The 14,638-nt window shown below is 42.5% G+C and overlaps 1 protein-coding gene across 1 annotated transcript in view; it reads right to left on the bottom strand.

Annotated features, from left to right (window-relative positions):
• Nucleotides 1–3,141: 3,141 nt before the first annotated feature.
• SLC16A2 (solute carrier family 16 member 2) overlaps nt 3,142–14,638 on the bottom strand; it is a 155,084-nt gene continuing 143,587 nt past the window's right edge. The window contains exons 5-6 of the mRNA XM_018562534.1: nt 8,063–8,291; nt 3,142–4,009 (exon numbers count right to left, since the gene is read on the bottom strand). Of these exons, the coding sequence (XP_018418036.1) occupies nt 3,792–4,009; nt 8,063–8,291 (447 nt within the window). The 3' untranslated portion in view covers nt 3,142–3,791. The remainder of the gene's footprint in view (nt 4,010–8,062; nt 8,292–14,638) is intronic.

The following is a 14,638-nucleotide window of genomic DNA, read 5'->3' on the forward strand; positions in this document are numbered from 1 at the left end:
TGATACTAAAGTGCAATTCTAAACACTAAAACTGCCAAAAAAATTAAAACTGGCAGCAGGAACACTTTCCCAACTTCAAATGTTTTAAATCCTCTTTGATTCGGTCAAAATTATGTAAAAAGTGGGAATAGCTGTATGTATGGAACTCACATCTTGTTTCCTAATAGCATATTGTCCTTTCTGTTGCTATTTTTGTGGAATGTAATATGCGTTTTTGAAATGCTGTTTATGATCAAGTTTATAAGTTAGAACCAAACTGCACACCTTCCTAAGCAAGAGGAATGCATATGTTTTAACTTCTTACGCAAATCCAAATAGCAAAAGGGGTTTATTTTACATTTTAGCATGGTGAATGGAGCCATACAAATCATTCTTTAGGGCAAGGTTGCAAACTATGCATCCACAGATACAAATTTGCTGCAATAGCTGTATGCATTATAACTTGCATACAGCTATTGCAGCAAATCTGGCCATCATCAGTGCAAAGTTTGAACATATGATTATGTGAAATTGGGATCTTGGACTGAAGCTCCTATCGCCTGGCTCTTCTAGCTGTGCTGGCACTGCCAAACCAGGTTTCATAACTTGCACCACCAAGGGTCAAATAGTCCAAAGCAACTATATATTTTGTAGGTTGGAATAGATTATGTTCAAGTGAGGTTGTGCTACAACCCCCTAGTTCAGGATTTACAGTTCGCCACAAAGGAATGAAAGAATGATCTGGATTGTTCCAGTCACTATCTAAATTCAGAAATACACCTATTATTTTGGGGGGGGATTTAGGATGGAAGTGATGCCTTTAAGAAGACATACTATACATCACCATGATTTAGAGGAAAGGTCTTATTGGTTCCTTTCAGCCTTCTTTACCCTATGCCAACTAGGTCCTAGCTCATAATAAAGAATCTGGTCTCTTACTGTGTACATATACATTTTTTTCTGTCTGATGTCCTGCTCTTTTCAAAGCAAGGTGCCAGACAGAAAACAAAAAAAAAAAAAACTCTCTCAGAAGAAATCAGATGAATCTTTTAAATTGCATCAGCATGGCCACAAAACTAAACTAAGGATTCACTTGTAGCAAAACACAAAGGTGACTGGAGCCTGTTCATGCAGGAAAGGCCAGTTTGCGTGGATTAAGTTTAGAGTAATGAGCTGCATCTGCACGATGTCTATCTGGACAAACCATACTGGTAGGTGGATAAACACCTAAAAAAGTTAGCCTGCCACCCATTTTAAACCTTTTGCCTAGGCTCTGGCACCACAAAGTGCTCTTACCTGTGTGCGCCTTTCTGATTTAACCTTACTTCATTACTAGTGACTTCTAGGCTAACCTCCACCCTGTTTAATAAGATAGCCCATTATTGGCCCTGCAGTGTTTCTATTGGAGAGGGGGATGGAAGTCGCATTAAGCTTAGATCTTTCTCTTATTTTAGAGGCCAGTAGTACTAGACTATATCAGAGGGGTGTACAGAGGAAGATTTTTTTTGGCTTCAAGACTAATAACTGGGGCATAATGTTTACCTTTAAATCTTTAAAATTGTTTGGTTTAAAGCAAAACAAAGTGGCAATGTCACCGCAGGGTCACTTTTACTCATGGCACCACCTGTAAAAAGTAGAAATATACTCTTTCTGGCAGCCTGTGTATGATGAAGCTGATGCATCTCCGTTCCCCAGCTACTGAAAGTATTCGATTGTTGGGGATGAGTCAAATACTTGCTTCCCCAGCCAGCTTCTGTGGTTCCTCCCAACAGCTCATGTGTCCTGTAGTGACATACAAGCTGGTAGGAGGAACCACAGCAGTTGGTGGGGGGAAGCGCAAGTATTCTACACACCTGAAAGTGAAGAATGCATGCAGAAGCTGATTTTCATTACACAAGTAGCCATAAAAGTGAGTATATTACTACTTTTACAGGCAGCCTGTTGAGTGAAAGTGGCCCTGTGGTGACCACTTTCGTTGTCATTAACTTATTTTAAGTAAAATATGATCCTAGGCTTCCATACCTTATGCAGTCAAGTAAATAAAAGCTAACAGACACTTATGACGGTCCTGTGTGTGAGGACACTACATCATTATATGATAGTCCTGGTGTGCTGTGTTTGAGGGCACCACAAGTGTCAGTAGTCCCTGTCCATTATATGACAAACCCGGTGTCCTGTGTGTCAGGGTACTATAAGTGTCAGCAGTCCCTGTCCATTTAATGCAAAGGGGACTGCTGACACTTGTAGTGCCCTCACACACAGGACACCAGGACTGTCATATAATGATTAGTGGGTCTGAGCTATGTACTGCAGCAAGGTTGATTTTTTTTTTTTTTTTTTGTCTTCTCATGTCTGGCCCCTGATTTTATTCACAACCTTTGGCATGGCCCTTAGTAAGTTTGGATTTGATACCCCCATTCTAGATGCTTAAAATGACACAGGTTTGGGTCGGCATGTAGCTGCATCCTTTCATAGGGTTGTATAGGCGGCTGCATGCAATTACACAGCACCTGTGCCTCTGGGGAGCAGGCCTCTGCACGCTGTACGGATGTACACACCCGCGTGACTGAATCCTAAGGGTTTCAAAAATATCTATCAAAATATCTTTTATTACAAAGGCTCCCGTGTCATCCCAAAAGTTAAAGATAGAGACTGCAGCTCTCTGTGGGAGAGCAAATCTGATTTACTCCCAGCTATTGCTGTCCAATCAGCAGAGTACATGCTTCCTACTCTAGCTCTGACTCTGGAGAAATGAGGGACCACTGCTCTCACACAACCTAATGGCAGCAGTCTTCATCTGCAACTTGCTGATGGGATCAGAGTATTAAATAGCAGTATTTAATAAACTAAACCGTAAGAGATTTAAATAGATATTTTTGTACCCCCTAACTTTTTCTTTTTTAACAATTGGACGTTAATATGTGTATTGCTCAGATTAACAGCAGCAGTAGCTAAAACTGGGTAGCGTAGGCCCAGAATAAATTTGGGGCTATGTCGATGCAATGGTGCTTAAAAGGAGTATTTGACCTACATGGATGAGCTGTAAAACCACTGTATCACCTGCAAATTAAATTTGCTTCTTGCCTTCCAAGAAAGAGGGACACAATGTAGTAATGGGCTAGGTTCTGAAGGATATGACTTACTTTTAAAAGTACTGTGTGAATGTCCTTTAAAAGTCTGTATTTCAATTAGTGCTGGATCTGCATAGCCTGATGTTACACTTTGGAGACTGTGAGTACTCATCTAAGTAAAGCGCAAGACTAATTAGCAAAATCACATAGTGCAAATGTAACACTGCATCTGACAGCAGACACAAGTGTGACAAAGTCATCTGCCACCTTTAAAGTGTCTTGCTATAGAAAACAAAAACTGTGATGGATTATATCTGTATGGAATAATTACCAAAGGAATGCTGAAACAAACCACACGGCAACTTGCTCATTCACACAGAGGATTAGCTGAGAGTTGAAATGGAAAACTCCTATAGTAATAGACATACTAGAAAGTGGTGGTTTCTTAATTTGGTCAAATAAAAAGACAGAAGTGGCTTTATAAAGATTAATTTTCTGTCACTTATGTTGCTTCCTCGTGTACGAATGTAAATGCTCATCTATTTTAGGAGAATGTTTGTTATATGCACTAATTGGTCCCCTAAAACGTTAGCATATTATTGCAAGCCATTTCCAGGTAATCACACTTGACACGTGCAATATATTAAACAGCACTCTTATCTCAATCTCTTGTGTTGGGGACCATCTGCGTGCATGTTTCTACAAACTGTTGTCATATGCCGCGGACAGTGTCCTGCAGGTCTAAACTTGAGCATCAGTCATAGGGTTCCCTGGCAGGAGTTCTCCATTCACCACACTATCCTGTGTCTTCTCCTTTCCAGCTTCCAGTTGTTGTGCCTTCTTTAGGTCTCTCTCATGGATAAGAGGAACTGACAAGAGAATCAAAGCTCCAACCAGTGGAGGAATGCCAGCAAGATAAAATGCCATGTCGTAACTACCGTGTAGATCAAATAGCAAACCTATTGGAAGAAGATTTTTGTTAGGAAATCATTTTGTAGCATAGCAAAGTATCAAATGAATTAGAACACACTTTTAAACAAAGTAAAGCAGCAAACAATTTCAGCATCTCTGTTAACAAATGAACAGTAGGATTTGAATGCTTGTTCTCCCTTGCATACACAGCTGCAAAAATGATTACAATCCTTACAGCTGTAAAGGATTTGGCAAGCAAAAGACAAATGACTGTCAAGTTAATTATTTCACAAAATACAGGGGCTATGGCCCAGAAGAAGGTAAAACACACACACGGGCAACCGTGAGAATGTTTTTTCTTAGTGGGAACAAAAACATTACTTCCCACTTCTAAAAAGGGGGAATTGGATCAATTACCTGAATACAACTATGTCTATACTCTCCTTTTACAATTGTGGGCAAGTGTAGGCGCCAAAAAAGTGGCACTAGATCCTTGCTGCTTTAAGAGACCCACATTTCAAATCAATCTGTTCAGGATGCTCAGGATATTCTTGAAGAAGCTGCTTCCATTCAGACAGAGACAACCAAAGCCAAACAGGGGTCAGGGTTCCAAGGTAGATTTGAATGGGGAAAAAAAAGGACAGATGGGGTGCCACCACAAAACAGTTTTGCCCCATCTTGAAACTCAAAGCTGTAAATGGTCTTCCTTTAAACCCACATATTCTGAATGGAATCCACCTGGGGTGTCATTGCCTTCCATTACCATATTTTGAGTTTCTGGCTTCTGTGAACATCAAGAACATGTACCTGCATGTCCTCACCTTGCTAGGGCATAGTTTCCTACATTTTCCTGTGGGGCTCCTATACCAGCAGTTTGTGGCCCTGCCCATCAGTCTCTCCTTTGTACCTTGGCTGTTTACCAAGTGCTGGCCCCAGTACTAATCCTGTTGGGCTTTCATATACTGGGATACTTAGACCAGTGTTTGTTAGTTTGTTTGTTTTTTTCCAGTCATAGCACCCTTTAAAAGTGTGCAAAAGCTCGAGGCACCACAATCTAAATTGTAAAAAAATGGTGTGGTTCACCACTACCCCATTCATACCAGAATATTCTTATCCTAGAAAGAGTCTAGTATGTGTTTTAAGGGGGGACCCCACACTGAAATAATTCCCCTCTTTCACAGAACATGCCCCCCCCCCCTTTACATCAGGAGCCCCCCCCCTTTCAGCTCAGGAGCCCACCTTCACAACATTCCCCCCCTTTCACCTCAGGAGCCCACCTTCACAACAGAGTCCTCAGACCCCCCACCCTTCACAGCCGAATCCTACTGTCACATCAGAAAGTAGCTAATCCACCTGCACCATTGAAACGCATGACGCTGTCCAGGTTCAGAAACAAACTGGACAGGTTTCTCTCCAGCTTTTGGGATTTTTAAAAATTTTTTTTTTAGCTGAAGCAGTAGATGCTATGACTACTCGATGGGATCAGTACACCCTGATTTTTGCCTTTTCTCCCCCAAAAGTTCTTCCTAATCTGCTTCACAGTATCGAGATGATTGCCCTGGAGGATGTGATACACCGATCTGGTAAGACTACTGGTGGATGCTTGTCGGGCTCTACCAGATCATCTGAATCTTCTGTCTCAAGAACTGATTTACAATCCTGCATCATGGTTGCTGGCTTTAATAGCTTGGCTGTTGAAGCCCAGGCTCTGAGAGACAGGTGCATCTCTGAGTTGGTGCTTCCTACGATGTTAAAAGTTAGGAAGCCTACCTCCCGTAAGGTCTTATCGTAGGGCATTGAAGGCATACTTCCCTTAGTGAGAGCCCTGGGGCTTCCATCCTAGGAGTTTTATGATAGGATGAATCCCCACCTTCGTAGAGCTGGTTCTGGACCAGTGTTTTGGTCTTAACACTATTAAAAGGTCAGGTTTCTGTCCCTTCCATCTTGTTTCAGAGAACATCGGCCTTTTACTCCTTGATTAAGACTTTTGTACAATATGTCACCCAGGTAGCTCCCCTTGCTTGTTCATCTGCAGGATCTGAATCTGGTTTCCTCTGTGCTTCAGAAATTGCCCCTTAGAGACATTGCTCTCTCCACTCTCAATCATGATGGCATTCCTTTGTAGTCTTCACCTCTATGAGGCAAGTGCCTGAACTAGCAGCCTTATCCTGCAAGGAACCTTTTCTGATTGCAGAGGGACAAGGTGGTTTTGAGGTCCAGGACTTTCTTTCTGCCTAAGGTAGTTTTTTGCCTCACACTTCAACCAGGACATCGTTCTTCCATCCATCTGTCCGGCTCCAATTTACCAAAGGAAATTTCCCTCCATTGTCAGGATGTGGTTTGTGAGAGTCTCTATAAGCCACTTTGACAAAAAAAAAAGGAATCTGTCTTTCTAAATGAAATCTGGATGGTCCCCAAAGGGTGCACCAGCATCTCGTTCTACCATCTCTAGCTGCCTCAGGCAGATCATCATTCAAAGCTTAAAAGAGAACTATGGGGTTGGTGTTTTTCCCCATAGTTCTCTTAGAGGTCACGGGAGGACATATACTAGCTTCCTCCTCTGACCCAAAGCTAAGTATATCGTAAGCTACAGCTCACGGAATACTGAGACTGCCGCAGGCAGTACGCATTCCGACAATGCTGTCAAGATCCACCCAGCTGCGTAAATGACAGCTGGCTCTGCCTATCTAGAGGCAGAGCCAGCTGTAGCTGCCCCCTCCCCCATCCGTTCCTCCAGTCAGCGCTGAAGGATCGGAGCGGGGAGGGAAATCCCTGCGGGGAGCGGTGACTGACAGTCACCGCTCTCTGCAGGGAGACGATCGTGAAGTGAGCGAGCAACGGTATGCGTTCGTTTACTTCCCGATATACTGAGCTGTACCGGTCTGTAATATGGCACTAGCTGGTTAAGTTTTAATAATTTGACAGAACTTAAATGTTGACAACGGTGTCACACAGTTATACTTTATTCACCAGTTTAGGGCTGCAACAACTATTTGATAATGAGAATCGTTGTGAACGATTCTCTTTATCGATTAGTTGATTCAGCTCACCTGCTTAACCCCTGCTGCAACTCTGCTCAGCCGTTAACTTTCTCCTTTAGGTCCCTCCTCTGCTGACTGACAGCAGGCAGTGGGAGGGTGCAATAGCCAGCCTGCTATTGGCTATTTCAAATTGCAGACTGGCTATTGCACACACCCACTGCCTGCTGTGTTTACATTCCCTGACTGAAGCTATTTAAGACAGGTGTGCTTGAATAGCTCCTTTGAAGTAGAAAGGTCACCTTAAAGAGAACCATTTTCTGCAGGAGACGTGTATCCAAACCTCTGTTTTTAACCTTGGTGTGAGACAAGTTTTTTTTACATGCTAGCTTGTGAGTGTGCCAGGAAAACTTTTTGCTATTTTCTTAAAGAGAACCTGTCACCTCCAATGCGCTATCACATAGGGGGCTTGTGAGCCCCCCATGTGATAGCAATGAAGTTAACAAAAAAAGTTTAAAAAGTTTAAAAAAATAAAAAAGATAAATAAATGTAAAAAATACCCCCAATTTTTTTTAAGGCCCCCTCCCCGCACGCGAATGAAAACGCACGTCAGGTGCACCTACGTACAAAAATTACATTGTTGGGATCTGTCCTGGCTGCGGCGCGGCTCTGCGCTCTCACCTTATAGTGGGCAATAACTCACTATATACACTGAGTTTTGGGTCACTGTAGGACATTAGTATAGTCATCCTGTGGCTGTGAAGAGAACTATGGCCAAAAAAGGTAACATTATCAGACAACTAATCGATTATGAACATAATAGTTAGTTGCAGCCCTACACCAGTTCTTAATAAGAACATTTTTAAAACGTTTCTTCCTTCTCTTTACAGCTATCATTTGGTTTCTCCCCTAGTCCCTTCATACCCAATATCCTACATTTAGATTTACCTCTTTACTCCTACCTTCCACAATGGCGACAATGTATACATTTATAAGTAAAGCCCTACTAACAAAATGTCTCTTTAAAAAAACACACACATACCTGCATAACATTACATTAACATATATAAACTCTAGAGATTGTGGCATTTGCTGTATTTTAGATCACGGTCTAAAACTAACCTGCAATTGGAGGTCCAGCAGTCATTGGAATGGACATGAGTCCCAGGACATAACCAATAGCTTGGGAGGCTTGCATTGGACCTGCCAGCTCAAATGCAATAGGGCTCATCATGCTAATGAGGAATCCATCACACAAGCCAAGGAACAGGCAAACTACAATGACACTCTCAAACATCTGGCACAGGGGCAGCATCATGGACATAATTCCGAGTAGCAGAAAAGAGGCCACCTGAAATGAAAAAGATCAGATTACCAGCATTTTAAGTTATGGCAGCATCTTAAAATGATGAATAAAATAGGAATTAAACATGGATACAATGAACTGCAATGTTCAGAGAAGGCACATTTTCTTGAAACTTATAATTTACTGGAAACAATGGCACCCGTGATGGTCTATGTAAAATTTCACACTACACAAGATGAGGTTTGCAGCTAACAAGCCAATCTGGCCAAACACAACATAAGGGTTCAGAACTGCCCTGGCAGGACATGCTGTTCGCTGCTGGAATTATGAGCAGTGAAAAAGTGTGAGATTAAACACTAATCCTAATGACTCTTTACTCTAGTGCAGATGTTTCCCTCCTTCATCCCACAAGAAAACAACTGCAAAAATTCATGAGGAAAAAGTGTCATGAGCAAACCACTGATATGTAGCAGTGGCTGCAGGTAAATCCTGAAAAGGAATTCACTGATCGCCCAGAAGTGTCAGCATTGGTTGTACTGCTTGGGAACAACTTTACAAAGCTGCTGTGGATTCTTATGATCTGCCAGTGGAGGCTTTAAAACAAGACTCCAAAAAATACAATCTACAACATTCACATTTGCTTGTTCATGTGCATCCTCTTGAAAAGAGCTGTGACATGAACTGCTATGGAGAAGAAGGAAAAATAAACAATGACAAAATTCCCCTAGAAAACCTTAGCTGAAGGAGAAGGTCTTCTCCTATAGCCAGCTTGCAAAGTACATAAAAGTATAGGCAAGCCCAGAAATAAAATGGAGACACCCTCTGCATAAGTCTGCTAGGTATTCACAACAGTAAGCTACAGAGAAGGGGACAGTAAAACTCCCTCAGCCCTGGACTAATAACTCCATTAAGAATCCCCAGTCGACTGACCTGAAAAGAAGTCCTGTGTAAACGAGAACACAGACAGGTAGTCACGCTGACTGTAGGATTGTCACAGAGAGAACGCCAGTATATTTGTAGATAATGAACTGTGAACCTGCACTGCGTGGCTAACTGGAGCACTGTCCAGGATTCTCATATCTGGCCTAAATCTACTAGTAGCTGTTGATTCCTACAGGAACCAACAGAAATTCTGGGCTGTCATAGAAAGAACACTAATATAGAAGTAGGAAACCCTGTGCTGGTTGGCTAACTAGCACAGGCTACGCTATTTAACATATCCGGCATGAATCTGTCAGCACTTGTTGGCTGACTGGATAGACTTCCAAGATTTAACATATCTGGCATGCAGCTGTTGATAGTAGAAACAACATTTACCAAATGTTTCTTGTTGCCAATGTCAATTCCTCCATTAGGCAGCAGTAGAACAGTCTAGCAATTTCTGTGTCCCTCAAACAAGAAAGCGAAAAATATTTTGGGTCTTTTTTTTATTAATGGTTGTTAACACACTGCTTTGTATTGCAGTTAGTAGCGGTGTTTATTCTGTCATGCATAACTATATAAAATATATGTTTTGAAAAAAAGAGGAATTTTGACTTTCCTGTAAATGTTTTAGGAGTACAGTACAGGATACAGTACATAGATCATAGGTTATATGCAGCTTCCCCTCATTTGACCAGACACTGGTAACAATGTTATTAGGACAGCCCCATTTAACCCCTCCCACTCCCAGCAAGCCCCAGCTTACATACATATCCCAGATAGCAAGCACAACTTGCCACAAACTTGTGGCAGGGTTAAATTGTAATTCTTGTTAACTTGCAGCACACATTCCTGCACAAGTTCTAGTTGACACTTTTTGAATTTGTAGCAAATTTGCTTGGCAAGTCTACAGCAAGAGTCCTGCTGGTCTTAGCAAGAGCTCTGCAAGTGTACAGCACTTTTGCAAAGCACGTTGGTCTGGAGACTTGCAATGCAGACTTGCTGTAATTGTGCAACAAAATTGTGAAGCTTGGCAAGCCTAGCAGACGTTTAGCAAGTCATTTTCAAATTTGCAGCTCAATTGCTTGCTATCAGGGATATAGTAAACACGTTCATGTGGAGAAAAGCATAACATATTGCTGTAGTGCTATAGATCTTTCACTTTTTTCAACATTAGAAAGTATGCATCACTACATACAGTATGTTATATGGAGAGAACAATTTTTTTTTTTTAGTAAGTAGATATTGTGAGCGATTACAGTGTTTACATTTTTAAATTACTTTTACATTTTTAGTAACTTGTTTTTTCATAGTGTATAAAATAAAGTGATGTTTGATTGACCAGCTGCTAAGATATGTGTCTTGCAAAGACTACAGTCTTTTGAACACAGCAAAACTTTTTATTTTCGGTAGAGTAGGTACGTTTCTATAAGGTTTTGTTTTTTTTTTTGCGGCCTGTGACCTAATTCAGGAAACTTTCTCACTTACAACATTGTCACCAGAAGAGGAAAGAAGATGACCCTTCCCCCACTTCATCCTAAACTAAAAAATTGTTTGGGCAGCAGATATCCTTCAAAGGGCAATATACAGTTGAGTCTGGCTCTCTTGACCTGAGGTTTCCCTTTTCATTCACACATGAATGTAGTTATATCATATTAAGATTTATGAATGATACCAAGCGTTTACCTGAATGTATAAGAAAATACATATTACTTAGCGCTTCATTCATACCATATCATTCCTACCAAGCGTCTATCCGACTGTATAAGAAAGTACAGATCACTTAGCTATCAAACACCCCTATATCACAATGTGCAGAAAGCTAATGGGACACATTACCCCTTCTGAGGAAGCCCTACATGAAATCCATATTGTCTGATATCTATCAAATCGTGATTTCTTTTGTGCAATAATATGCCAGTTGTTGGACTGTAAAATATGGTCTTCTGGAAATATTGATTTCGTTAGAAAAGCCCACCCCTCAGCTCTCGTTATTGGGGGAGTTTTGCTCAGCAACACTCTAGAGCAGTGGTGGCGAACCTTGGCACTCCAGCTGTGCCAAAACTGCAAATCCCAAGATGCATCTGCCTCTGGGAGTTATGTCTGTGGCTGTCAGAGCCTTGCAATGCCTCATGGGACTTGTAGTTCCAAAACAGCTGAAGTGCCAAGGTTCGCCATCACTGCTCTAGAGGGTCAACAAAAAGCGGCTAAAATTGGCAACAGACAGCTCTCGATTTTCAATCGAAACCCTTTCGGATTGCTAAGGGTCATTCACGAGAGCCGATGACATTAATACATCAGACGGGACTAGATTGGACCCTGTTGTAAACAAAGAAACTTTGTTAAGTACGTCTTACCCTGTTTATTTTCTGTTAGTATTGTCTGTTTTGTAACATCTTCTCTGTAAATATTTACAGTCACTGGGTGGCAGATTCCGCTTCTGAGCAGGCCTTATAACCCATCGCTTTAGGTGGCAAACCCCTTTTTGGGTAGACCTTGGAAGACACAAAAAAATCTCTCGGCAGGTCTTCACTGGGCCTTTCCTGTTGCAAAAGAGGGTTAAGACGGACACAAGTGCCTGGGGTTGGGGCGCCCATCTGAATCTTCGGGTAGCCCAGGGGGTCTGGTCAAAAAAGGAAGCAAGCAGATCCTACACTTGGAGAGTTGAGGGCAGTTTGGGACGCTCTTCAGGCTTTTTGCCTGGACCTCAAGGGTCAGCATTTCTAGATTCTATCAGACAATGCCTTGAATGTGCATACCTGAACAAACAAAGGGGTACTCAAAGTCATGCCCGTTGTATTCTGTCAAACCAGATTTCGGTCTGGGCGAAAGCTAACCTCCTTTCACTTTCGGCAGTCCATCTCAAGGGAACTCAGTGTATTGGTGGATTTCTTATTTCACCATCAGATGAGGGAGTCGGAATGGAGCTTAAACCAAGAAATGTACCTGTCCATTACAAGGAAATGAGGCAATCCCCAAGTGAATCTTTTAGCTTCCCAGTCAAACGCAAAAACAGAGATTTTCTTTTCTCTCTCCAGAAAGGGAGGAGGTTTCTGCAATGATGGATGTGCTAGCACATTCTTGGTCTTACCAGCAGTGTTGCGCCTTCGCTCCATTCAAATTACTGCCACTAGTCCTGAAGAAATTCTGGGAGGACGACGCAACTCATCTCATTCTCATAGCTTCCATCTGGTCAAAGAGAACGTGGTTCTCAGTCCTGAAACATCTAGGCAATATTTGCTCAGTCAGTATTTAGCAGAGAACCTACTGAGCCGAAAGTTCCCAAGCAGCTGTGAATGGGAGTTGAACCCTAAATATCTAAAGCCTGTCTTCTTGAAGTGGGGATCCCCGATAGTGGACCTCAGGGTGATTCCACAGAATATGAAGCTACCGACCTTTCTATGAATGTACAGGCCATGGATCAGGATGCATTCTCACTAACCTAGAATTTCCTATTTGTTTAGATCGTTCCACCGATACCGATGGTGTTAGAGGTTCTACAGAAGAGTCAGTCTATGACATCATCATTCTACCTTACAGGACTAAAAGGCTGTGGTTTCCTTTCCTGATGGCCATGAGTTCACCCCACCTCAGTTCCTTCCATTCAGGTGAGATCTTCTGAAGCAGGGTCACTGGCAACATCCAAACCCGGCACGACTTCATCTAGCAGCATTGCTATTTAATTGGCCAGACTAGATGGTCAAGACTTCTCCTCTTGGGAGGTGATTGCTACCATGCTTACTTCAAGGAAGTTCAATATAAATGCTATTTACAATACAATGCTATTTTTGCAGAAGAAAAATGTAACAACCCGTTTGCCAAAACTTGCAGGCATTCTAAAGTTTCTGCAACCAGTCCTGGATAAAAGGCAAGGCTTAGAATTCTGTAAAGCTTCAGATCTCAGCATTATCCTGCTTTATAAGCATAAGATTGACCGAGAATTCTAGGTGAAATGCTTCATGAAGATGGCAATCAGGTTGTGTCCACCGAAGAAAGCCCTGTTCCCTTCTTGGGATCTGGACTTGGTACTAAATTCTTAGTGTTTTTTGATGCTTAAAACTGCATTCTTATCTGACATTACTTTTACCGGGTGGATGTTGGAACTGTGCACTCTGTCACTCAAGGAGCCCTTCTGATTTCTTCTTTCATTCTTTGCCTATCACCAGAACTTCAACCTAAGGTGGCATTGGAATATCATTCCAATTGGGGGGTTTTCTGACCTTTCCGGCAGACTCCACAGTTCCAAAGAGGCTACTTGGACTTGGATATGGTTAAATTCATGGTGGCTTATCTGGAAAGAACACTCAGCTTCAGAAAAGCAGACAGACAATCTATTCATCTTGCCAGGTGGTCAAAGGAAGGGAATCCCAGCTGCGTCCAGGGTTCTTTCTTCTTGGATACAAACGGATTAAAGGAGAACAATAGGGTAAGTGTTTTTCCCCATACTTCTCCTAAGGGTCACGGGAGGACATAAACTAGCGTCCTCCCGTGACCCAAAGCTCAGTATACCACGAGCTACAGATCGCGGTATACTGAGACCGCTGTAGCTGGCTCTGCCTATCTAGAGGCAGAGCCAGCTGTACCCGCCCCTCCCCCGTCCGTTCCGCCAGTCAGCACTGGAGGATAGGACAGGGTGGAATCCCTGCAGGGAGCCGTGAGTGACAGTCACAGCTCTCTGCAGGGACATGATCGAGAAGTGAGCGAGCGACGGTATTTGTTTGCTTACTTCCTGATCTTTTGAGCTGACGTTTTACAGTTTCATTGTCGCACGTCGGCTCGAACTATGAGGTTGAGTGGAAATCACTCACCTCCTAGTTCTCCTTTAAGACAGCCTATACCAAAAGCAGGACTTACCTCTTCTGGCTGAAGTGCATGCCCTTTTAAAAAGTGGAGTGTCAACATCCTGGGCCTTCTATGGAAAGATTTCTGCATCGCAAGGCGGCATCTGCAAAATGGCTAGATGAAGGTCCTTGAATCCCATTGTGTGACAATACAAGCTGGATGCGAAGTCCACTCAGTTGGCGCGGTTCAGTTCCTTGATTCCGTCTATGGCTGTGCACCTATAAAAAAAATTCACCCTATCCTTCCTGTCTGGGATTAAATTTTTTTTACCCACCCAATTTGTGTGGTAGCTAGTTACGTCCCACAGCATGCCAACATGAAGTGAGCCAGGAATATGGAAAATTGTTACCCAATACCATAATTTTCCTTTTCTGGCTCATCCTCATGTCAGCATATGAACCCTCCCTGGTGCCCTTTCATTGGCCTTAACAGTGTTTCATGGGGTTCTTACTCTTTTATAGCTTTATTAAAAGGTGGTCCTGGGGGTCAAGGGGTTGACCCGCAGTATGCCAACACGAGGATGGATGAGCGAGGAAGGGAAAATTATGGTACCAGGTAACAATTTTTTACATAATCTACATACACTTGTTTATATAAGCAAGCAGAACTATCGCCGGTGCAGCCGGGAG

The sequence above is a fragment of the Nanorana parkeri genome, unplaced genomic scaffold (genome assembly GCF_000935625.1).
Source record: "Nanorana parkeri isolate BGI_ZX_2015 unplaced genomic scaffold, ASM93562v1 scaffold582, whole genome shotgun sequence".
NCBI lineage: Eukaryota > Metazoa > Chordata > Amphibia > Anura > Dicroglossidae > Nanorana > Nanorana parkeri.